General features: G+C 41.4%; 1 protein-coding gene across 4 annotated transcripts in view; it reads left to right on the top strand.

Annotated features, from left to right (window-relative positions):
• SH3RF3 (SH3 domain containing ring finger 3) overlaps nt 1–26,862 on the top strand; it is a 306,866-nt gene that overhangs the window by 254,500 nt on the left and 25,504 nt on the right. For all 4 annotated transcript variants that reach the window (XM_072994559.2, XM_072994560.2, XM_078391466.1 and 1 more), the window contains 4 exons: nt 6,843–6,943; nt 10,829–10,999; nt 20,109–20,356; nt 23,770–24,104. In XM_072994559.2, coding sequence (XP_072850660.2) covers nt 6,843–6,943; nt 10,829–10,999; nt 20,109–20,356; nt 23,770–24,104 — 855 coding nt within the window. The remainder of the gene's footprint in view (nt 1–6,842; nt 6,944–10,828; nt 11,000–20,108; nt 20,357–23,769; nt 24,105–26,862) is intronic.

Below are 26,862 nucleotides of genomic sequence, written 5' to 3'. Positions count from 1 at the left end.
ACAAGTTAATTATGCAGGCTACACATTCCCCCCACAAGCGAGCTGGGTACTCATTTTACCGACCTCGGAAGGATAGAAGGCTGAATCAACCTTGAGCCGGGTACCTGGGATTGAACCCCAGATCACGAACACAGTTTTGGCTGCAGTACAGCAATTTAACCACCGCGCCATGAGTCTCCTCCTTCATTAACTGTATAAACAGAATATCTGTGTGCATATAGTCAGTGCCTATCCCTTTCATTCATGCATTTAGAAACAGTACCTTGCAGTGAGATGCTGTTAAATGTACAGTACTTTAAAATTAGAATGAGAAGTGTATGAAATTAAAAAGCATTTGAATTGCTTGTTAGCTACGTATTGCTTCAACAGCATGAAAAAAACACAATTAAGGCTGGAAATGGAAGCTGCTACTGGTGTTTAACTTGAACTATTGATTGATTGATTGATTGATACATACATACAGTGGTGCCTCGCACAACGGGCGCCTCATAGAGCGATGAATTCGCTCTACGAGGCTGGTTTTGCGATTGCAAATGCGATCGCAAAACAGTGCCTGCATAGGGCGAAAATCGCAGAGCAAAGGGCGGTAAGCGGTTCGCTTACCTACCTTCACTTTGCGACCCGCCGATCAGCTGTTCGGCGGCTACAAAATGGCCGCCGGAAGCTCCAAAATGGCCACGCGCAGCGTTTTCACACCCTCGTTAAGCGAGGGGAGGGCGCGAAAATGGCTGCCGGCCATAGAGGAACATCGCTGAACGGTGAGTAAAGGAGCTTTTCTGCCCCGTTCAGCGATGTTTTCACACAGCGATGGTTAATCCGGAACAGATTAACCTCGCTGTGCGAGGCACCACTGTACATACATACATCACTGTAGAACGAAAACATCGTAAAGCGATTTTTAAAAGCCCATAGAAACGCATTAAAATCTGATTAATGCATTCCTTTAGGCTTGAAACTCACCGTCCAGCGAAGATCCTCCATAGCGCGGCCATTTTCACTGCCCGTGCACCGAGGAATCTGTCTCAGAAAACAGTGGTTGGCCATTTTTTTTACCCAGCGGCCATTTTGAAACCGCCGATCAGCTGTGCGAAAATCTTCGTTTTGCGATAATCCGTTAGTGAAGCAGGTAACTGATCATCGCAAAGCGAAAAAAAAACCCATAGGAAACATCATTTTGCGATCACTTTTGCGATCGCAAAAACTTCGTTATGCGATTTCTTTGTTAAACAAAGTGCCTGTCTTGCGAGGCACCACTGTATTTACAACGTGACGTGTAAGTATGTAGACATCATAGGAGCCTAAATGGGAGCAGTAGAACCTCTATTAGTAATAGAGGCCTTGCTTTTTAGTTTCCTTGATTGACTTTTTCTTAAAGCCTGGGTGCAATGAAATCATTAAGTAAAGTCCTAATATAATCCAACATTATTGCTATAGTTGTTGCTATTAGCAGGTGCTAATTTTCTTATTCTAATTTTAAAGTACATTTAACAGCCTCTCGTTGCAAGGTACTGTTTCCAAATGCATGGATGAAAGGAATAGGCACTGGTTTCTGAAAAATAGTACAAAACATATCAAAGTGAACATGTACAGTATGTCCAATCTTTTCTCTATGACTCTTTAAAACTATCATGTCTGTGGGTTTCACAGATATAATTTTTGAATGTCACCAGAAAACATTACCACTTGCAGTGGGAGACCTGGATGGGTTAAGGGTATATTGCTGTACTTGAGTTGGAAGGAAGCACTGTACAGTACACTTTTGTTTCAATCAACAACAAAAACTGCTGGACACAGCAGTGCCAGAGAAGGTAGCAGCACAGCAGCCATAGAGGTTTTTTTGAGCATGAGACTGGACTCCACCCATCTAAGTCCTCTGACCCTTCCCCCAGGATGAATTCCCTTTTAGTTCCCTAGATCAGCTTAAAGACAGCTGAGGAATACATCTGATCAGCATTTTGATCACTGTCAAAATATTTAACGGAGGTGCAAGACCTTTTCCACTTCCCTCCTTGTGTTCTCTGGTAAGATTAAGAGACATACAGTGGACAGAACTGAAAGAGGGTCCAGGGGCCAGTGATGTCTTTTGCTCTGGTCCAGCTACAGTGTAGGAGGACATGCAGGATGAAAGGAGAGCAAGAGGAAAGGAGGAAAATATGAAATGGAGGAAGTGGGGCTTGAAGACTTTGGGCAAGGAGATAAAGCGGGGGTGACTAGGGATGTGTGGGTCAGCCAGCAAAAGCTAGAAATTTAGAAAAGCAAGAATAGCAAAGAATTTTGCTTCCTCCCTTCTCCCTGCATCCCCAAATCCTTGTAGTCAAACTCTCATCATAATTATGAACACATTTAAAGGGCAGAAACAGATTGTATCAATAGTCCATTGATAGAAGAGGGCAATCCTGAAGGGCTGATTTTGTGTGTCACAGCAAGAGTTCGTCTCATCTCCCAAAATTTGCAAATTGGCTTGCTTTGTGATTGTTCTTCAGGATCTAAGTATGGAATTCCTTTGAAGTGTGATTTCTCAAACGTGAAAAATTGCTTCAGTCATTGCCAACGCTAATCAGGTCCCTCCAAAACTAACATGCTTTTAGCTCAAATGACAGGCTATCTATAATGTTTCTCTCTGCCTGAGGCATAGCAATCTGAAGTAGCTGCTTTTTCTTCTGCTTTGGGTTTATTTGAGCTTACTTGTTTTTGTCTTAAATGCCTGCATGTAGGAATGGTCACATTTCCCTCACACCACTCTGTTAAATGCTAAATATGGTGCTTAGCCAAATGCAAGATAAAAGCAACATTTGTTCTTTCTCTTTTCTATACATTGGGGTTTCAGTTCTATAATCTGATGTTTCCTAACAAAATAGCTGTGTATTGGCAAGCAAAAAGTTATCAACATATTCTTATTACATATTAGTAAAATTTTGTTTTCTATAACCTATTGATCTTGAAATCGCTGTCCTTCTTGCAAACAGTTCTTTGTTTCTTATTTGTTGTTACCACAAATAATTTTCATTAAATTATGTCAGAGTCTGTAAGTACTCACTGTAGGATAGCCAAGTACTAAAGAAGTCAATATGCACAGAACATTTTTCTACAAGGTGCACGATTCTTGACAGAGGACAACATTAAATAGGGGATGTCTGTGCGAGTGATACAGAGTAGGGAGAGTTCTAGATGTGAACGTGGGTGAGCCTCATCTATATCCTCCCCCAGCCATGACATTCATTGGCTGGCTTTGCTGAATCTTTTGTTCCGCGGTGAAGCCTAACTGTAACCTCTTGTTGCACTGATATAACTTGGAATCCGATGAGAAAAAAATGTAAATGGTTAGCAGACAGAGCAGGTTGTCCCTCCTACTTAAGGTCTTCACAACAAAGGAATCTCACATGGAAATCTGTACTATGGAAAGTCTGATCTGTTATTTATTTCTCTCTCTCTTTTTTTTTTCCTGGTGGAAGAATCAGGCACATAAAGATACACCTAGCATACCCATGTTGCAGATTGTACTAGATTTATGGGTAGATGAAAAAAGCATCCCCATCGCAAGCTCATGACCATTGGTGCAGACAGTGAAGATAATAGAGCATACACACAGGCAAACCTCCCCCCCCTCACTGCTATAATTGGATTGTTCCTTTTTTTTGTTTGTTTCTTTAGTATCAGGTTACTTTAGATCCATGTATTTTGCCTTTCCGAATCTTCTCTGCAGAGATCCCACCTCCTGTCTCTCTGCTCTTCAGAAGAATGCTGCATACAAAGCCAGATATCCAAGAGCTCCGCACTAGAGGCAACTGCTTTTACCCCAATGCTCTTTGGCCAGTTCTTAGCACTGGCATCAGCTAAGTAAATGACAGAGAGACATTTTAAGATTAAGAGACAGTGAGCTGGAACGAAGCATTAAAACTTTGTCACACTTCACAGCTTATGAAATGCAGTTCAACTCATGGATTTGAAAAAATCCCACAAGATTTGATAAAGCAGAGGAAGGATTTATAAATATATTTAATACCAAGTCCCTTAAGAACTGAATAAGAGAATCCATCACTTTCAAGTGAGCATAAGATCTAGGAAACTTTGGTAAAAGGGCCAAATTTTGCATACTGGTGGTAGAATGAACTCAGAGGAAGGGAGGGAAGGAGGACAGGCTTTATTAAGCAGCATTAAACAGACTCATGGAGGTCTTCAGCGGCTATAAGCTGTAGAAGAATTTACACCTTTCCAGGAAAAAGAACTGCTTCTGTGTAAGTTCCGTACGATTTGCCCAATGAAAATGCCTTTTGAGCTGGGAATGAAAAGCAATATAAACTTCAAATGGTTACAGTGATGATAATTGTTATTTCATTGCTCTGTAGTTACTCCCTTTTCACTAAAGGGATCAACGATGCTGGTCATAAAAAGTTATGTTCAAACAAAGCTCATACTGGAGCAAATGACAATCTATTTTTCAACAAATACGTAAAATATTATTATCTCGCAAAATGGTAATAAGAAAATGATGTGGAGGAGGAGGAGGAGGAGGCTGTTTATCAAGTAGAACCCTGTTCTGGTGGTGACAGAGGTAATAACCAGATATTGTAAACTATATGCAAATCTTTACTTTCTCAAGCAGGATGCCAAGATTCATTGGCTAGTTACAGCTGAGCTTAGACCTTACAGCTGTTAATAATCAAGTGGCCCTTGTCCCATAATAATGTACTGGGAATATGTAAAGCTAAAAGAACATACTTTAAAGATAGTAAAAAAAAAAGTGACTGTTGAATAATAAAGCGAATAAACTAAATGTGCATTGTTTGAATTGCTTCATGTTTAATTGAAAAACACGAAGTGGCAATGCACAAATGTTTAGGAAACACAGTAGCTGCCACATTTCCCATCCAATTAACATCTATATTCCACTGAACAGAGAAGAGGGATTCCTTGAGCACAGTAGGATTTGTAAGGTCCCCTCTTCTAAATGCAAGCCATTGTACTGCCTAATAACTTTCCATCAGCACAAGGATTGGCAAAAAGAACAACAGAACAGAACAAATGGCAAAAAGAACAACAGAACAGGAAATGGTTGTTGTGCGTTTTTCGGGCTCTTTGGCCATGTTCTGAAGGTTGTTCTTCCTGATGTTTCGCCAGTCTCTTTGGCCAGCATCTTCAGAGGACTGGAACAGGAAGTTCCTACTCCAGTCCTGTGAAGATGCCGGCCAAAGAGACTGGCGAAACGTCAGAAAGAATAACCTTCAAAACACAGCCAAAGAGCCCGAAAAACCCACAACAACCATTAGATCCCAGCCATGAAAGCCTTCGCGAATGCATAGAACAGGAAATGCTAAGTAATCTGCAGGAGTTTCCACCCTAATTTTTCCAGGCATTAAACGGGTATGTTAGCCTAATTCCTGTGCCCAGCATGTGCCCCACAATGCAATGTATCTGTCTGTCTGTGCAAAAATAATAAATGCATTTAGGATTCTGAGGGCTCTGTCATGTGCACTCACACCCACGGTATCTTCAGTGACACATGCCTAAGGTCACTTCCAGAAAGCACTAAGAACCTTTATGGCAGAGATCAGAATAAGAAGTACTATAGAAAGTATTTCAATAAATAAGTTTGGAGCAGGGTGGACCAATTATAGTTCTGTGTCCCATGAGAATCATGTGGTACAGTGGACCCTCGAGTTACGGAATTAATCCGTACTGGAACGGTGGCCACAGGTCAAAAAGTTTGTAGGTCGAGGGTCCATTTCCCATAGGAACGCATTGAAAACCCATTAATCCGTAACTGGCCGAAGAAAAAATACCCTACCACCAAAAAAAGAAAATAAATGCAAAAAGCAGTACCTTACCGGTCCGAAGGGGCCCCTTGCTGCTGCTGAAGCCCTCAGAGGGCTTCCCCGCCGCTGCCAGTGGCCTCACGGGGGTTCCCGGCTGCCGCCATCACTGCTGCTGAAGCCGCCCAAGGGCTTCTCCGCCACCATGGGGGGGTCTCTCAGAGGTCGTTGTCCACCGCCGTCACCGCTTTCCCAGGGTACACCAGGCCTACCAGGGGGGGGGCTTCCCCGGTAGGCCTGGTCTACCAGGCTTTCCCGGTAAGTAGAGCTTCTCCAGAGGCACGATCGGCAGTGAGGGGGACCTCCAGAGGCCTTCCAGGGCTTCTCCACCTCCATGGGAGGCCTCTCAGAGGCCCCTGCCACCGGCGATCGTGCCTCCGAAGCATGATCAGTGGGGGGGACCTCCGAGATGCCTCCCATGGATGCGGAGAAGCCCTGGAAGGCATCCAGAGGCACGATTGGCGGCCTACGGACCAGGAGGGGGAGGCGGGGAAAGCACCAAATTTGCATTGGGCGCTTTCCCCACCTCCCCCTTCTGGTCCGTAGGTAGATTCTCCAGCCGCAAGTCGAAGTGAATTTTTTGTGGCCAGAGAAGTCTGTAAATCGAAAAGTCCGCAGGTGGAGCTGTGCATATGGTCACACACACAACACACTGTTATGTGTGTGACCATAACAGTACTCAGCACACTAGATGAAAAATATGTTTGTATTCAAAAAAGCTTTTCATAGGTAGTTGACAACAACATTAAACTGACCCTATGAGAATGATGCATCGCTATCCGAGGCAGCTATGTCTGCTCACATCTTTTAGATTAAGGGAAAAGGCATAAAGCAGGGCTGGTTAGATGTTTTAAACTGAAGTCTCCAGCCTTGAACACTGGCCTTGTTGGTTGGATCATCCAGGATTTCAAGTCCAGCATTTCTGAAGGAGCAAAGGTTCCACACTCCTGACATAGAACCCTGACTTTTCATGGCTCTGAGAACTCTGTGAAGTGATGCCTTTCATTTTGTTCAATTTTGTATTGTTTCTAGGATTCTGCTTCAGCTGGATCTGCAACCATGAGTGGGCCCAGAACAAGTGCAATCATTGGTGATCATGGTACACCAACAAAGGTCCAGCTACCCCTCAACATGTAAGCATTATTTTGCTCTGAATACAGTTTGAACAGCCTACAGATAATTTCAGCATTATTGTTTGTAGTAGAAGAGTAAGTCATTTGTGCAAGGAACAATTGACATATAGTTATCACCATCTTGGAATTTATGTTCCAGTACAGTTGAACACCTGAGATTATTGTTAGGAAAGTAATCTGTAGCATGCTTCCAGTTGTTTATTGTGGTACAAATGAATAAATTTAGTGTGTACAAACACTTTAGCTTAAGTAAAAGCAGGTATAGGGGAAATAAGTGATACACAGAGAAATAAAATACAGTGGTGCCTCGCTTAACGTTTGCTTCGTTTAACGTTTTTTTCGCTTAACGTTTATTTTTTCAGAGGCAGATTGTGCTTCGTATAACGTTTTTCCCTATGGGCGATTTTCGCATAGCGTTTTTGGGACCATGCTTCGCTTAACGTTTTTGGTTTTAGGTCCCCTGCTTCGCTTAACGTTTTTTTTGTTTTCAATTTAAAAAGTGTCTTAGAAGGGTCCAAAACGGTTCTAAATGCTTGGATTCGTTAGAGGACCCCTTAAGTCATGTGCAAACCTGATTTGGCTTTGATCTGACGTTTCGTTAATTTTTTGTGAATTTTTGTTTTTTGGCCCATAGGAACCAATGGACCTGTCAAAATCTGACAGCTCCATGCTTTCCTATGGGGGAGAAAACAATTTACAAAAAATTAACGAAAGTTCAGATCAAAGCCAAATCAGGTTTGCACACAACTTAGGGGGTCCTCTAACGAACCCAAGAATTTAGAACAGTTGCTGAGTCTTCATTAATTTTTTGTGAATTTTTTCTTCCCCCATAGGAAATAATGGAGCTGTCAGATTTTGACAGCTGTCAAAAGTTGGGGGAAAAAAATTCACCATTAATTAACGAAAAGTCAGATCAAAGCCAAATTAACTTTTGCATCCGTTTTAGAGGGTGCAGAAGCTAATCCAAGCATTTAAAACCATTTTTGACCCTTTTATGACACACTTAATTTTGCAAAAATTGACTTCGCAAAGCCATTGAAACCTATTGAGTCAGCTACAATACATTCCAATGGAGGATACATTGTATCGTTTAACGATGTTTCCTATGGGTTTTTTCGCTTAAGGATGGCAATCCGTGCCTATTGGAACAGATTAACTGGTTTCCAATGCATCTCTATGGGAAATGGTGTTTCGCATAAAGTTTTTTTCGCATAAGGTTTTCTTTTTTGGAACCAATTAAAAACGTTATGCGAGGCACCACTGTATACCGTAATTGTTATCATAATATGATACATTACAGATATTCCATAAGTAGAAGAAGGAATTCCTTAAATGCTGATTATTTGTAATCATTATAGCAGGAGCTTTTCCCGTTGCCTTTAATTTGCTAATTAACCTTCAGAACATAAGCATGTTCTTTGTTAGCAAGATTTCACAGACATTAAAATTGCTTGAATTGCATCCCTTGAACAGTAATGTGCTTTCAGCTCTACTGATGATTATCTTTTAAGATAAGTTGACTTTTAGGAGTCAACTAAAAACATGGTTGTATGTTCAGGCCTTCCCTCCTGTTAATATTTAATTCTTTCTTTATTTTTTCTTTCATTTATTATTTGTTTTATTATTGTATGTGTTATGGACTGTTTGTAAAATCCTTACGTTTTATCATATACACCTTATTGGAAGCCGCCCAGAGTGGTCGACCAGACCAGATGGGCGGGATATAAACAAACAAACAAACAAACAAACAAACAATCTGTAATGTACAATATCAGCCTTAGAAAATATAACCACTGATCAATATTACTTTGTTATTTACATAAACATGTGTATATAAAAGTGCTTTTTACTGCACAAAAAGTACAGTGGATATGAGCTCAGATCTACGACTTGGATCCAGGATTTCCATCAGCATAAGCTTTCATTAAGCAGAGGCCACTGTAGGACACTTCAGCCAGGAGTTACCTTTTATAACTTGCCTTTTCCCCACATCATATGTTGTTCTAGAGAGTCCTCCAACCCATTTGGAACAGATTTTCAGAGGGAGTAGATGACTGTATGGGAGCAAGTGGATCAGCAAATATTCATCTCATTCTTGTAGCAGAATAGTTTCACTGAATCAAAAGCCTTACACATTTTGAAGAAGCCCTTCAGTTTGTGGAGGGCAATCCAGTCCAAAATACAGTATTTCTATAAACACATCTGGGCTTATTAATCTTCTTTGTCAAATGGATAAATTCAAGTAATTATGAATATTTCATCAGTGACGGAATTAATTGGCTTGCCTTTCAGAATGAGAGATTGTTTTCAGTATAATGTGTTGTCCACAAATTGATTCAATAAAGGAAAAAAGAATTTCCTACAAATACATTTAATTTTACTACATTGTAATGAAAATATCTCAATGTAAAGCAGTGAGGTTTTTGCTGCTTAAGTTCCTTTAAGCAAAAAGATGCACATCTAGGCTTTCCAGAGAGGAGCAAATGTGAATGTGTTTTATGCTTGCAGTCTAGAGGTCAGAGGCATGCCTCTCATCTTTGTCTGTCTTCAGTACCAGGAACCTGCAAGCTAGGTGCTAGGTCTTGAGGTGGTGGTCTGAAAAGGAGCAATTCCAGATATTCAAGGTCATTTGATAGAACAGGCAATAATGTGCATCATACTAGACATCAGCTAGCTTGGGGCCTGAAGGATCCCTAGGGCAGATTTCAGCTGACTGTTATCTGAAAAGACTTCTGTGCCTGTGAGGAAACATTGGGGAATGACATTAATGAGGGAAGTATAAGGAGAGGAAATACAGGTTGCCTATGTCTTCCTTCCAAGCTTCTTTCAAATATTCAAAACAACACTAGTTACTTCCAGTAGAGTGGAACTGCAACAGTGGGAAAAGAGCCATCCAACAAGATAGGAAAATTTTGTAATTCTGTTGTACAAATAGTAGATATTTCAATCTACAATGAGTGGATGTTTTATTTTCTGTGTTTCATTTTTTAAAAATAAGACAGTTGTTCTCTTTCTTTTAGCTGTCAGTTGCCTACAGTGTTTCACTTGACCAAGTTATGGAGCATTTTTATGTATTGAGGGGAAAGAAAATAAGCATCTTCATGCTCTTAGTGCCTGGAAGCCAAGCTTCACTTCAAAGCAATTGTGTCTCAAACTTATAATAGACCTACAGAGATGACATTAACCGTAGCACCATGAATTCAGTATATAAATTCAGTCACAGTTGAATCCCTCAGGCCCCAAGTTAAAGCTGGAAATTCTGTCAGGCAACTTTTAGTGCTGAATATCATAGATTAAAACTATGTCAATTAACTAGTTCCTAGCCTTAATACCATGAAATGTCATCCTATTGCAACTGCGAAGATAACTTCCTTTTAAAAAAATCAGTTTTTATTAGTTCATCACCCATGAAAAACAGTCATGTCAAGGGACTTCGTAACTAGATAACATTGTTAATCTCATTTCCTTTTCAAGAGCACACTCCACTCTGAAAAGTATCTTTCTACTTATCTGGGTCATCATTTATCTAAATTTTTGCAGAATAACTTTTACAGGTTTTTGACAACAGGTGTGAAGCAAGGCTTTCTTCCTTCTCCAGTCAGCAAGGATCCTGGTGAAAACAAGAGTACTTGATAGTTAACTAAAGCCCAATTTCTGTCAGAGGGACTGAGAGATCGCATGTAAAGCCACTGAATTTTCTCTTATTTTTTGCAACAACACTTTAAAAATGTGTTTTACTACTTCAGGGCCTTCTCTCATGCCTGTATACAGAAATATTATTTCTAATAAGCAGGGGTTCCTGGGTTAAACTGAACTGCAACCTTATGTTCTCATGTGTGCTTCAGATTTGTCCATTTACTCTATATATCATTTGCTTTCTTATAGTTACTTGGCACTCTATGCGTACAAGCCTCAGAAGACGGATGAACTGGAGCTGCGCAAGGGTGAAATGTATCGCGTTATTGAGAAGTGTCAGGATGGCTGGTTTAAAGGGACATCTTTGAGAAATGGCATGTCTGGAGTCTTTCCAGGCAACTATGTCACTCCTGTTTCCAGGTGAGAGGCACTGGGAAGTTCAGCACTGAGGAACTGGGTACCTCTTGAACAGAGATGTGAAAATGGATATACTTGCTTTTCAATTACAATGGGTTGCCCCTAAAAAAAAATAAATGAATCCACAGCTATCTCTGCCATCAGTTATACTTCACATATTTCTATTTTTTTCCCCACATAAAAATAAATTTCCATTCCATGAGGCAATTGTAATGATAGCCACAAAATATACAGTATTTGTTAAGAATAATGCAAGCATTAGGTGTATTGGAAGTGCCTTATAGTGCATGCCATCCATCAATGTTACATGTCTTTGGAACCACTGCATGCTGTCTATAGCTTAGTGCAACAGAACACATATTTTTGTTATATTTATTTATTTAAAATATTTCTATGCCGCCTTTCTGCCCAAAAGGACCCAAGGTGGCTTACATCACTAAAACAGTATTTAAAGCTAAAACAGTAAGTATACAAATATTTAAAAAGAATTAAAGAAGTACTATATTAAAGTGTTAACTAAGATCAATATTTAAATGCATTTAAAACAACAGAGCACAACAGTCCATTTAAAACGCCTCTCGGACCACCAGTCATTAAGAAAAAGCCTGGCTGAAGAGAAAAGTCTTTGCTTGCCTGTGGCCCGTGGTCTTAGAGCGATCACTGGTCATCTCAACACAAGAGTGGCAGATAGACAGGACTGAGGGAGATGTCTGCCTAAGATCCCGGAGAGCTGCTGACATTCAGCATAAATTGGGACAGAACTAGATGAATGAGAGTCCTTGTGATGTACAGACTAGGATTCAGGAAACCTGGGTTAAAATCGACACTCAGTTATGCTTATTCACTGGACGCTGCGTCAGGTAAAACCCCTCCTTAAATATCTTGCATACCTTGAAAACCATGTTTCAGTTGCTATAATTGAAATGTGACTTAATAACACATTGACAAGAAGATGAAGAATGACTGGTCTGACCCATAACTTAGGCCCTGGTCACATGAGGGAAATGTTCTCTATTTATCCCCCCTCTAAATTTCATTCCCACTGAGTTGGGCTCCATACCCCATGCACAAGTCTGCCCCACCCACCCCTGTGCAGGGTTTTGTTGTGACTAGAATGAAAGGGGCTGGAAATGATCGCTGTGGGTGCATGGGAGAGGAAGAAAGCAGTGTAGAGGGTGGCAGAGTCATGCGCAGTCATGCACCTTAGAGGGAACCTTGTTCCTGATATATTGATATATTGATGTATTGATAAATATAAACCAGTACCATGGATTGCTGTCTTGTCATGGCGAAGGGGCTTGAGTAATTCAGAGAAGCTATGGGCTATGCCGTGCAGGGACACCCAAGACGGACAGGCCATAGTGGAGAGTTCTGACTAAACGCAATCCACCTGGAGCAGGAACTGGCAAGCCACTCCAGTATCTTTGCCAAGAAAACTCCATGGACAGATACAAGAGGCTAAAAGATATGATGCTGGAAGATGAGCCCCTCAGGTTGGAAGGCATCCAACATGCTTACTGAGGAAGAGCGGAGGAGAAGTACAAGAAGCTCCAGAGCTAATGCAGTGGTTAGGCCAAAGTCGAAGGGATGCTCAGCTGCGGACGTGCCTGGAAATGAAAGGAAATCCGATGCTGCAAAGAAAAATACTGCATAGGAACCTGGAATGTAAGATCTATGAACCTTGGTAAGCTGGATGTGGTCATACAGGAGATGGCAAGAATAAACATTGACATCCTTGGCGTCAGTAAACTAAAATGGACAGGAATGGGCAAATTCACTTCAGAGGATTATCATATCTACTACTGTGGGCAAGAATCCTATAGAAGAAATGGAGTAGACCTCATAGTCAACAAAAGAGTGGGAAAAGCTGTACTGGGATACAAAAATGATAGAATGATTTCAATACGAATCCAAGGCAGACCTTTCAACATCACAGTAATCCAAATTTATGCACCAACCACCGATGCTGAAGAGGCTGAACTTGACCAATTCTATGAAGACTTACAACACCTTCTAGAACTGACACCAAAGAAAGATGTTCTTCTCATTATAGGGGATTGGAGTGCTAAAGTAGGTAGTCAAGAGATAAAAGGAACAACAGGTAAGTTTGGCCTTGGAGTTCAAAACAAAGCAGGGCAAGGGCTAATAGAGTTTTGTCCGGAGAAGAAATTGGTAATCACAAACACTCTTTTCCAACAACACAAGAGGTGACTCTATACATGGACATCACCAGATGGGCAATACCGAAATCAGATTGATTATACTCTTTGCAGCCAAAAATGGAGAAGCTCTATTCACTCAGCAAAAACAAGACCTGGAGCTGATTGTGGCTCTGATCATCAGCTTCTTATAACAAAATTCAAGCTTAAAATGAAGAAAGTAGGAAAAACTACTGGGTTAGTGAGGTATAATCTAAACCAAATCCCTTATGAATACACAGTGGAAGTGAATAACATATTTAAGGAACTAGATTTGGTGGACAGAGTGCCTGAAGAACTATGGATGGAGGCTCGTAACATTGTGCAGGAAGCAGCAACAAAAACCATCCCAAAGAAAAGGAAATTCAAGAATGCAAAGTGGCTGTCCAACAAATAGCAAAGAAATGGAGAGTAGTAAGTAAGAATGCCAGCAAGTTTGGAAAACTCAGCAGTGGCCAGAGGATTGGAAAAGATCAGTCTACATCCGAATCCCAAAGAAGGGCAGGGCCAAACAATGCTCAAATTACTGTGGTACCTCAACTTACGAATGTCTCCACTTGCGAACATTTTGAGGTAGGAATGGCTCTGTTCGCAAAATATTGCTTCAACCTGCAAACGGAGCCTCGACTTGCAAATGAAAAAAAGGCAGGGGAAAAGGGCAGGAAATTCAGATTTCCCCTGCCTTTTTTCATTCCATTCAAACCGTTGGTGGTGAAGAGGCTGCTCTTTCGCCCCAACGGTTAAGAAAATGGACCCCCGGGATGTTTCTGATGGTGGCGGGGAAACCCTGAGAGGTCCCCCAGGGGTTCCCCGCTGCCATCAGTGACCTCCTGGGTGTCTGATTGTGGTGGCGGGGGAGCAATTTTAAATTTCTCGTCCTTTTCCGCCGCCGCAATCAGACCCCCCAGGAGGTCTCTGGGGACCCCCTGGGGGTCCAATTGCAGCGGCAGGGGACCCCCCAGGATGTCTCCAATGGCAGCAGGGAAGCTCCCAGGGCCTCCCCGCTGCCATCAGAGACATCCTGGGGATCTGATCGTGGTGCCGGGGGACCCCCAGGAGGTCTCTGATGGGAAGCCCTGGGAAAACTCCTGGGGATCCGATCAAGGTGGTAGAAAAGGGCAGGAAATTTAAAATTGCTCCCTCGCCTCCGCGATCAGATGCCCAGGAGGTCTCCAATGGTGGCGGGGAAGTTCTGGGAGATATCCCGGCGGTCCCCCACTGCCGCGATTGGTCACCCAGCAGCGGTCACCCAGTGCCGGGAGGCTTGAGCTGGCCATGCGCTTGGCCACTCAGCTACGGCGGAGGCAGCAGAGCGCCAGGAGACTTTAGAGCCTTCAAACTGGTAAGTCCTTTTTCAAAAACTGTTCTGGGTGGGTTTTGGAGGGTGGGTTTGGACTGGGGGGGTTATGTTTCTGTGCTGTGATGTTTTGTCCTGTACTGCAGTGAGTCCTGGACCCTTTGTGCATGGCAGGAGAGGAAGCTGAACGCATTTCATATGCATTGCCTCCAACGCATTTTTGGTATCACCTGCCAGGACAAAGTTCCAAATAGAGTAGTCCTAGAACAAGCTGGAATTTTTAGCATGTATACGTTACTGAAACAGCGATGTCTACATTGGCTTGGGCATGACGTGAGAATGGCTGATGGTTGGATTCCAAAACATCTCCTGTATGGAGAATTAGTGCAGGGAAATCTCCCCAGAGGGAGACCACAGCTGCGATACAAGGATATCTGCAAGCGGGATCTGAAAGCCTTAGGAATGGATCTCAACAGATGGGAAACCCTGACATCTGAGCGTTCAGCTTGGAGGCAGGTGGTGCATCATGGCCTCTTCCAATTTGAAGAGACCCTTGTCCAGCAGGCCGAGGCAAAGAGGCAGTCCCGAAAGCAGCAAAATCAGGGAGCTGGACAGGGGACACATTGGCTTTGTCTTCGGCATGGAAAGGATTGTCACTCTCGAATTGGCCTTCTCAGCCACACTAGACGCTGTTCCAAGTCCTCCATACAGAGCACGTTACCATAGTCTTTCGAGACTGAAGGATGCCTATGAATGTGGGACTTGCTTTGTTTTTATTTTTATTTTTGGTATTTTTTTAAAAAATGCTGGAATGGATTAATCCTGTTCCCATGCATTTCAATGGGAAATGGTACTTCAACTTACGAATGTTTTGACTTATGAACGCTGTTCCAATATGAATTAAGTTTGTAAGTAGAGATACCACTGTACTGTGCAATTGCATTCGTTTCACACTCTAGCAAGGTTATGCTCAAAATCCTACAATGTAGGCTTCGGCAGTATGTGGACCGAGAACTCCCAGAAGTACAAGCTGGATTTTGAAGGGGCAGAGGAACTCGAGACCAAATTGCTAACATGCACTGGATTATGGAGAAAGCCAAGAGAGTTCCAGAAAAACATCTACTTCTGCTTCATTGACTACGCAAAAGCCTTTGACTGTGTGGACCACAGGAAACTGTGGAAAGTTCTTAAAGAAATGGGAGTGCCTGACCACCTTATCTATCTCCTGAAAAATCTATATGTGGGACAGGAAGCAACAGTTATGGAACAACTGATTAGTTCAAAATTGGGAAAGGAGTACGAGGCTGTATATTGTCTCCCTGTTTATTTAACTTATATGTAGAATACATCATGCGAAAGGCTGGACTAGAGGAATCCCAAACCGGAATTAAGATTGCCGGAAGAAATATCAACAGCCTCCGATATGCAGATGATACCACTCTGATGGCAGAAAGTGAGGAGGAATTAAAGAATCTCTTAATGAGGGTGAAAGAGGAGAGCGCAAAAAATGGTCTGAAGCTCAACATAAAAAAAAACGAAGATTATAGCCCCTGGCCCCATCACCTCCTGGCAAATAGAAGGGGAAGATATGGAGGCAGTGACAGATTTTACTTTCTTGGGCTCCATTATAACTGCAGATGGTGACAGCAGCCGTGAAATTAAAAGACACCTGCTTCTTGGGGGGAAAGTGATGACAAGCCTTGACAGCATCTTAAGAAGCAGAGACATCACCTTGCTGACAAAGGTATGCATAGTCAAAGCTATGGTTTTTCCAGTAGCAATGGAAGTGAGAGCTGGACCATAAAGAAGGCTGACCACCGAAAAATTGATGCTTTTGAACTGTGGTGTTGGAGGAGACTCTTGAGAGTCCCCTGGACTGCAAGGAGAACAAATCTATCCATTTTGAAGGAAATAAATTCTGAGTGCTCACTGGAAGGACAGATCCTGAAGCTGAGGCTCCAATACTTTAGCCATCTGATGAGAAGAGAAGACTCCCTGGAAAAGACTCTGATGTTGGGAAAGTGTGAAGGCAAGAAGAGAAGGGGACGACAGAGGACGAGATGGTTGGACAGTGTCACCGAAGCGACCGACATGAATTTGACCCAACTCTGGGAGACAGTGGAAAACAGGAGGGCCTGGCATGCTCTGGTCCATGGGGTCACAAAGAGTCAGACATGACTTAACAACTAAACAACAAAACTATGGTGTAACCAACCGTAATGATTCAATTAAATCGGTACCGCTAAAAGTTCTTGGGTCATTCTTCCTGGTATATAAACCACATGACTACAATCCAATATAACAGAGGTATGAAAAGTATCAGAAGAAGTAGAAAACATTTTTCTCATGTGACCAGGGCCTCAATTAAAATATCACTTCTCTCATGTGGCAAACGGGGGGGGGGGGTTGGGGAGATAAGAATGAGTAACTCATCCATGTCCTCCTTTCCTCATATTGTACAACTTCCTTTAAAATGAACTTCCTTATTTGCTAAACCATTTTCCAGAGATACCCAAACTGTGCTTCATGCTGTCTACAAACAGGATTGCGGCCCCCTCAGTGTCTGAAGCAGATTAGTATAAGACAGCTTTTGATATCCCCATGCTTTCTTAAGCTAAACTACTAATTCTTTTTTCCACACATTAAATCTTATTTTTTACTCTAGCAGAGCACACTGATTTAAAACCAAGGCAATTTATAGGATGACTTAAATTATCTAGAAAAAGAGTTGATTTAAACCACTGATTTAGGTTCCTAGGTTTTTAATTCATATATTTCTGAACAAGCATGCATATCATTTCATTGCTGTAACATCTGTTTGCAGCTGAATAGAACCTTTATATTAGCCAGGGTTAGAATCCAAAATCTCTGGGCAAGCAGTCTGTATTCTTTTTATATTACAGAATGTATAACTGCTTAAGAGAGCAGTTCTGTGAAAGAAGATTTTTGTTTGGTTCTTACTATATATAGTAAGAAGTCTAAATATACCTTGCCCCAACTTAGTTCTGTGGTGCACCCTACAGTGAAGACTCATGCTCACTTGTGCACATTGGATTCATTATTAGGTGCTATTGATTTTACACATGCTCTGTTTTCCTTCTGTGGCCTCATTCACACAACACGCTCAACCTACGTGTATGGATACGTGTATCCTTCGTGATCTCTGTGCGTATTGTTCATGTCTGTAAAATTCAGGTTCCATTTTATTGGCTTCTTTTATATAACCTGACATCCTTACAGTGTCTATATTCCTGTATGTACTGTATATATTTGCTGTGCTTGCATAAACCACGCATCAACCTGCACTCTTTGGCCAGCTTCCAGTACAAAGAACAGAATAACACTAATTTTAAATAACTGGGAACAGTAAAATACAATCTTAAAAATTATTTTCTAGCAGCAGAAGATACTATCAGTTACTATCTTATACTTAAAAGGCTTTTTAAAATATTATTTTGAAGATCTATGTGAATAAAAAATACTTTACAGTGGTGCCTTGAGTTGCGAACTTAATTCGTTCCAGTTGATGGTTGTAATTCAAGTAGGTTGTAATTCAAACCACCATTTCCCATGGGAATACATTGAAACACGATTAATCCATTCTGGCCGTTTTTTGATTGTATCTCAAGGCTCTGGTTGTATCTCAAAGCATTAGTTCCCATAGGAACTAATGCAAAGGCGGTTAATCCGTCCACTTGGGGGAGACATTTTTTAAAAACCTAAGATGACCCCTAAGGTTAAGAAAATGGCAGGGAAGGAGGGAACAATGTGGAAAAGAGGCCTTTTTTCTGGTTGTATATCAAAGCGCCAGTTGCAAGTCAAAGCAAAATGTTGCAACCGGAGCTGGTTGTAACTCGAATTGGTTGCAAGTCAAGACCGTTGTCAGTCGAGGCACCACTGTACTTGGCGGTCAAAAGATAATAAAGAAGGCACCAGACCACTCCATAGCCACATTGCCACCACTGAGAAAGGCCTGTTTTGACCATAGAAATCAAATTATCTAAATGAAATCCTAGGACCTAATTAGGTGAGTTTCAAAATCTAATGACATTCAACTCTCATGACTTCTATATCATATTGTCTTTTCTTGCAATGGAGAAAGACATACATTAATTTCCTACTCTTTCTGTGTGTGAGGCAGACATTCAACTCTTTCAGCTAGGCAAGACTATTTAAATCAGTTTTGCAATGCGTTCTCTAGTGGAGGAGAAAACTATTTCCAGTTTCATTTCTGGAATTATCAATTGTTGGAAGTTTCATGTAGTTGAAGATGTTTTCTCTAGAGATGTGATAATGTGATAACTTTCTCCACAGTTGAGAGGCAAAACATTTTGAAGTTCTTTTTCTTTGTACAGTAGGGCCCTCATATCTGCTTGGATTGGTTCCAAGCATACCCCGCAGATGCTGAAAACCACAAATATTAACGAACACTATAATAGCATGGTAAAATTAAAATATCCAAAAAAAGTATTTTCTCATGTATTACCAGAACTGGCCACTAGGGGGAGCCAGAGACTATGCTATATGTATTCGCGAAGGCTTTCATGGCTGGGATCTAATGGTTGTTGTAGGTTTTCCGGGCTCTTTGGCCGTGTTCTGAAGGTTGTTCTTCCTAACGTTCCACCAGTCTCTGTGGCCAGCATCTTCAGAGGACAGCACAGAGTGAACAACCTTCAGAACATGGCCAAAGAGCCCAAAAAACCCACAACAACCACTATGCTATATACTTATTCTTCAACAACAAGAATACATGGCATGCTCTCTGGCTTCCTGTAGTGGCCAGTTCTGATGAATACATAGTGAAAATATTTACAGTATTTCTAGATTTTTTTCCTTTTAATATTTTTCATCTTTTCAGACCATGGATAAGAAAAACCACAGATACCAATCCTACAGATACAGGGGTCCTACTGTGCATAGATTCAAGATCCATGAAAGGAAAAGATTCTCAGGTTCTCCAGCATGTGAATTCTTTAGCTTTTCCAGATTTCATGGCAGCAAGTAGTATGCTCCTTTATTCTAGATGATCCACATATACTTCGCGGGTATCTGAGGAAGCTATTGCTATTGATACATAGCAGCTGGAATCCAGCTGAGTACCATCAGACATCTTCTCAGTCAAGGAGCAATTCAGGCTGGTTTCAGCCTATCACAGGGAGAAGCATCCCATTCAAGGATCCTCAGTTCATTGCTGCAAATGAAGATATCACAGTAAAGTCCTAGTCATGCTAAAGTTCCTATTCTACTACCACCCCCACCACCCCAATCCTTGATAACAACACCCGTTAAAAGAAGTATGCGTACTTATTCTAATACATGACTTCTCTGTTCAAAAACAGTGCTTCCAGATAGCTTCCAGATAGCTGCTTGAATCTGGAATTGTGGCAAAGTAAATAGCCAGATATTTAACTTCCTTCTCTCATCAAATATTATTGCAGCGATTGTGTATTACCTCTATCGTAATTTGCACACCATGCATACTTTTTTAACCTCATATTTTCCAGGAGAAACCTAGCAAATGCAACGTTCAGCACGGTGGATCAAAAAGTCGGTCCTGTGACTCTTTGAGTATCTGTGCAACCCATTAGTGTATTGTATCCTTGTTGTCTCTTCCCAGAGTTCCTGCAGGAGCTGGTCAGACCAGGAGTTTAGCAGGGGGGTCCCCAACAGCTAAAGGCTCTGCAGGAGTTGTTCACGCGGGAAGCCCAGCTCATACAAACTCTGCTACCGTCATCAGACCGGGAGTTCCAATCACTACCCCTCCCACTCAACCCCAGCTGCCAACGGCCTCCCCGCAGATGAATAACAGCTCAAGGTATTCCCCTCAGCAAGCAGGAATCCAGCCTCGTGGTTCTGCACAGATGGGTAGGTAGAGAGTCCTTTGTGCGTCCGGACATTCCATTCTCTGAATCTGATATTGTATCTCCGTTGCATGAGCTGCTGGAAGCCTTTTGTCTCTGTAGGCTTCCTTGGAAAATCTTTCAGTCTATTCAGAACTCAGCATGGAATAAGGCTATGTTTTTATTTGCCTGTAATATTTAGGGTCATATTTATTGATTGTCGGGGACTACATTTTGTTTATCAGGCTGTCCTGTTGCCACAGCTGAAATCAATTACAGCACTAACAAATATTTACACAGAATCGTTTCAGGAGCATAAAAACACCTTGCATGCACTTCTAAGTCCTCTTAATAAGCGGTGCATGCCTTAATATTTTAAAACATTTCATTTGGCTTTGAAGCAGGAAAGGTATTTATTACACAGAGCAAACACAAGCAGTAAATCCAGAGCTTTAATACAGACATACCTCAGTTTTACGAACACCTCAGTTAATGTAATTTTCGGTTTACGAAAGAAAATCCATTGAAAATAATGCCTTGATTTACGAATTATTTTCGCAATATGAAGCAAGCTTCCCCAGGATGCATTGCACCTAGGAGGTTTATAGTGCTGCCCCTGTGCATGTGTTCCTATGGGAAATCATGTTTTGGTTTGCAAATTTTTCGCAATACGAAACGTCCCAAAGAACACATTAAATTTGCAAACCAAGGTACGCCTGTATACAGGTTCTTTCTTAAAGTAAAAAGAATTTGTGCATTCTGTAATGTACATGATTCAAAGACGAAATTTCCTTCATACACATTTATTTTGCTTTGACACTGTTGGCTATAATACATAGTAAATAATAGGTAATTATAAATTCCTGTGAACTGTTTTGTTGGAACTGTTGCAGTTTTCAGCAAAAAAATGTTTTCAGGTAACCTTCCTCTCCTTCGTAATGATCAAATTTGTCCTCAGCAATTTAAACAATAAATACTTGACATCTGGCAGAGCTGCCACACTTTGGGCTCTTGGGTTGAATGACTATTTCAGTACTAGGATAAGCAGCTTGTTCTACCTATGAATTTCTGAGGAAATTAGTATATTGCAGACAATTTGCATTAAAGCTTTGAGGGACGTACAGGGTAAATCCTGGTAAATCCTAGTCAACAGCTAGATCAAACCCACTGAAATCAGTGGAAGTTGTGTTATTTGTGAGTAGCAAGCTCTATTCATTTCAGTGAATACTCAAATTAGAAATAAGATTGGATTTAGCCGCATATTTTAAGTAATAAATGATGCAGGTGGTGCACCATCTGGACCCGGCGCTCACTATGGAATCCCATGTGGCGTCGGTGGTCCGCACCACCTTTTTTCATCTAAGGCGGATAGCCCAGCTGCGGTCCTACCTTGATGTGGGGGCGCTCACCACCTTGGTGCATGCGCTCGTAATCTCGAGATTAGATCACTGTAATGCGCTCTACGTGGGGCTACCTTTGAGGCTGCTGCGGAAACTACAAGTGGTGCAGAATGCGGCGGCCAGATTACTCAGTAATGTGAAAAATACCAGCATATTTCACCCACTCTGGCCGCACTGCATTGGCTGCCCATCTGATTCCGCATCGACTTCAAAGTGTTGATGATTACGTATAAAGCCCTAAACGGTTTAGGGCCTCGATACTTGGCGGAACGCCTACTCCCACCAAGATCTACCCGTGTCACTCGTGCGAGCCAGGAGGTGAGGCTGAGGAGCCTAACGCCGAGGGAGGTCCGGAAGGAAAATACAAGAAAACGGGCCTTCTCGGCGGTGGCTCCTCGCCTATGGAACAATTTACCTCCTGAGATTCGTGGGTCTCCCTCGCTGGGTATCTTTAAGAAACAGTTAAAGCCATGGATGTTTCGGCAGGCCTTTCCATCACATACCTCCTGATCCCCTTTTTCCTTTTCTTCTGTTTTTGTTTTGTTTTCTTTGTAATGTAATGTAGTGCTTTTATCATTTAGAATCGTTTATTTGTATTTTTATTGTATTGTTTTTGTTGTTAGCCGCCTAGAGTGGTCCTCACCGACCAGATAGGCGGGGTATAAATTAAATTAATAATAATAATAATAATAATAATAATAATAATAATAATAATAATAATAATAATAATAATAATAATAATAATAATAATAATAATAATAATAATAATATTATTATTATTATTATTATTATTATTATTATTATTAAAAGAAGGGGAAAATAACTAGCTTCCATAGAAAGTATAGATAAAGAAATATCAAAGATTTTTAAACTATGCTTAGATTATGCATCTATTAAGAGGTACAGAGAGCACTTCTTTGGATTTGAATTGACCAGATGGGAGGCTGTTAACCTGAATTTGAATGGTGAATGATGGACAATAAATGTTCTTTATTTGACTTATTTTGTATTTTTAAAGCCAGGATAGAGAAGATGTGCTTTTGGGAGAGGTTGCTTTGTAAACTAAAATAGAGGGACTGGCTATGGGTCTTAGCGTACCTCAGCTTGGTTATTAGGACGCTCCATGTGTTTGAGGAAGTAGATGGTAATCCATGAGTTTACACAGAAATAGAGCTGTCAGTCATTAAGGCGCCATAACTCATTTGCTTTCATTGGATTATACATGTGGAGCCAGACTAAGACAGCTGCCTCATTGAGTATTTATACCAGAGATCCTGAAGATCCGATCTCACTCAAAGTGGGCAGTGCTTAGACAGGTAGAGAAATACCGTAGTCTGGTTTGGAATGAGATAGCTTCCAATACCCACATGCAAGTATTACTTTGTAATTTTAAATACGGCATCCCTTTTACTGCTTTTGTGAAAAGTAGTGTCTTTTGAGGCTCCTCTCAAATGTATGATAAACATGGTTGCTTGCAGTGGTTAGTTTTGAGTCTTCCTACAGATTGCAAAATAAATTTAAAAATGGAAGTTGTAAAAACAGTGGTGTGAAACTTTTTCTGCCTTCCACAAAGCCTTCAAGATGGGGGGGGGGGAGATTTCTGCACATATCCCAGCCATTCTTTCTTCATTGTTGCCACTGCCACTGTCTAGATACAGATTGCTCTTTCCAGGTTGCTGCCACGGAAGAATAATCTGTGTGGTACCGATAGTGTGGCAGGGGGTGAATTAAGGCTGTACTTTAGACATTGTGGGACAACCACTGCCTGCACACCATGTATCCCTGTTGTAAAATCTTGTTTTTAAAACACCGTTTGTGCCATGCTTTGGCTTCTTATGGTATTATAACAAGTAGTAATTCCCACACTGCACTGTTTAAATTTCAGCTTAAATGTATATTTCTTGTCAGAGTTTCAGCCTGAACCATTGTAAGACTTCTGTAAGTCCTTGTTATGCCTTCTGCTATTTTGACTGGGTTAGTGACAGTCAAGCTATTTTCTTATTGTTTCTTATTTTCTTTTCTTCTTTCCTGTTCTCAGTTGTGCACCCATCTGTGCAGGCGCAGGACAGGCCCACAGCTACAGTCTCACCATTGAGGACCCAGAACTCTCCTTCCCGCCTTCCAGCCACTGTGGTGAGGCCACACTCTGTGGTATCTCCCCAGCACATCCACCACTCCCCAGTACACGTCATCCCCGGAGCCCAGTGTGCCAGGCCGATCATTCCTCTCACTTCAGCAGCAGCAGCAATTACTCCTCCCAATGTCACTGCAGTCAACCTGAATGGAGAAACAGGAAGTGGGGCTGTCAGTAGCCTGGCGACTTGCAGTCCAACCAACGCTGGCTGCAAAATGGAAGAAAGGAAAAATGAAAAGGTACTTACTATATTTCCAATATAGCCAAGATGGAGAAATGGGCTATCCCTGCCTTTAGGTGGAGTTAGGCAACTGCATTGGGAAGCAGATTTGGTGTTGTCTTGAAAGGATGGTAAATATTTAATCATTTAACTTACTATCTGCTCTTGGTGTTCACAGAAGTTTTGCATAACAATCAGTGGCTGGTTGTGCTTCATTGGTGGAATGCCAGGGTGCATCGCAATCACATGCCTGGTCACACACCTGATTTTACAACTGAGATGCAGCCTAGTACTTCATCAATTAGCCACGATTAGCCACAGCAAGTTATAATAACCTTCTACAAACACCAGTAGGGATTCTGGCCATTGTAGTTTTACTTACAGGGAAGGAAACATGTGCTTGTGGGAGAGGCTGCTTCATATACTCACATGAGTTGACTGGCTTTTATGTATTACATACTATGACTTGCATGGTTATACCTTCGCATGACAGGATTTACACTGAGTTTTAAAAATAATAAGCACAGGGTCTGTTGAAATAGCTGGTGCTGCATAATTCTTGAAATGAAGGTGATTTAAAGGTAGCCTAGGTAGAAGAACACTTGGGTATAATCTAATAGCAGAGTTTAAATTTTAAAAGTAATTTGTTTTTTAGTATCATCAGTACAATTATCATCGTATAATTGGTCATTCTCATCAAAATGGTACATTCTGGCAACTATAAATTTTTTTACCCTTCACCTATTAATCTTTCCTCTTTTAATTTTCAGGATCATTGCAGATTTCATTAGCTTTCCTGGATCTGCATTATCCCTTGCCAACCTATCTGAGTGAAGAATAACTGTTCCTCTACAAGTAGCTAGATAACTTCTTCACGTATTTAATGGTAGAGAAGGAAAAACAGAAGCCCTTTTAGTGTATCCAGCTCATGTATGCATTAGTAAAAAAGAGTTTTTAATGCTGACCAGCTACAGCCTAAAGCTATTTACAGACTTCTTTTATTGATATTACCTTGAAGCTGCTGATGGATTGAGTGCCCACCTGCACATGAAGAAATCAGTTCAGGTCCCCATCTGTTCTTTCTCTCTCCTGGCCATTTAACATGCTTTTTGTCTAAATCCTACAAATTTTAATCAGAACAGAAATGCATCAGAGAAGCATCGCAGACTCCACCACCATATGGCCAAGTTTGCAGAAAACTGTCTGCCTAGTTACACAGAAGATGTTATATGAGATTCAGGCCTTGGGGGCCTGGAGTCAGACGCATAGTAAAACACTGACTTGTAAATGGCAGAAGCTGTAAACATCTCCATTTCTTTCAGAAAATTGCATTGCCATGCTTCAGTAAAATACAGAGAGGATGGGATTAAATATGACTAGTGGCAGTGTGTGATTGATACATTGTAGGTGCTTCTAGGATTCAGCCTCGGGAGCAATCTTTCAATGTCAGTGCTCTTAAATGTGTTGTTAATAAAACCTAGTGCCAAGCTCTTTTAAACATGCTAAGCCTGGTGGACTCTTAATAAACATGGTATTTTGCTTTCGGATAAGAGCTAAACTTCATTAACAACCCCTATACATCCACCAAGTCAGTCCACAACTGGTTGTAGAGACCAGTGATTCGTCGTCGTCGTTTAGTTGTGTCCGACTCTTCGTGACCCCATGGACCAGAGCACGCCAGGCCCTCCTATCTTCCATTGCCTCCCAGAGTTGGGTCAAATTCATTCTGGTAGCTTCAATGACATTGTCCAACCATCTCATCCTCTGTCGTCCCCTTCTCCTCTTGCCTTCACATTTTCCTAAGATCTTGCCTATAGAGAAATTGAACAGGATAAGAGCAAGCTACCTAGTCCTTTCCTTGGTTTGCTGATTTAATCCTTGAACTAAGAATAGTTTTGCTGATTAAGGGATACTTCATGAACAATGAGGTTGAAGAAAATGAGTTTTTATATAAGCTGTAAAGAACATCTACTCCTCCAGATGTGTCTGGAGATATACTTTCATCACCCCTCACAATTGGTTAGGGCTGCTGGAAGATGCAGCCTAACAACATCTTACTGTTATCATCCGCTTCCCAATCTGAACCTCTGTGGCTTTTTATAATCTTAGAACTGCAGAGTGAAAGGGACCTTATGGCTCATCGAATCCAGCTCATGTCAGAGAGACACAGTGGGGAATTGAACTCCCAACCTCTGGTTCTGTAGCTAGATAACTAAACCACTGAGCTGTCTGTAGAACAAAGTGTTACTGCACCCCCAGTGTAAAGCACAGGACATTTTTTTTCTTTCCAGAAAATAATTTCATAGCTAAGTAATAGCCCATTATGTTTAATTGAGCTGATTAATTTAGAAACATTTGTACTACTTCAGCAAAAAGTTCTGATATGCCACTGATATTACTTTTTTTAACATTTAAGTTAATCCTTTTATAATCAAAAAAAACTCTATAGGACAAGTAATGAGCAATGTAATTAAATATTTGTTAATCTGCATTCAAAAGTATATTAGTCACTTGAACCTTTGCAGAAAGTTGTCCTGTGTCGTTTTTTCAGGTTTATCTGTATTAATAGTATAGGAGCAGCAAGATATTTCAGTTTAGAATAGACTTGTCTAGTTTACGAACCCTTTCCAAAGTACCATCACTCTCCCAATAATATCAAGAGGATGATGGGGCCAGATGCCAGCTCCCTTTCCTCCCAAATTCAGCTGAAAGTTGTGACAGTTCCATTTCCCCCCTGCCATCTAAAGTGCAGCAATGACCGCATCCCGGGTACTAGG

The sequence above is a fragment of the Pogona vitticeps genome, chromosome 3 (assembly GCF_051106095.1).
Source record: "Pogona vitticeps strain Pit_001003342236 chromosome 3, PviZW2.1, whole genome shotgun sequence".
Classification (NCBI taxonomy): Eukaryota; Metazoa; Chordata; class Lepidosauria; order Squamata; family Agamidae; genus Pogona; species Pogona vitticeps.
This window is presented reverse-complemented; position numbering and strand designations above follow the sequence as displayed.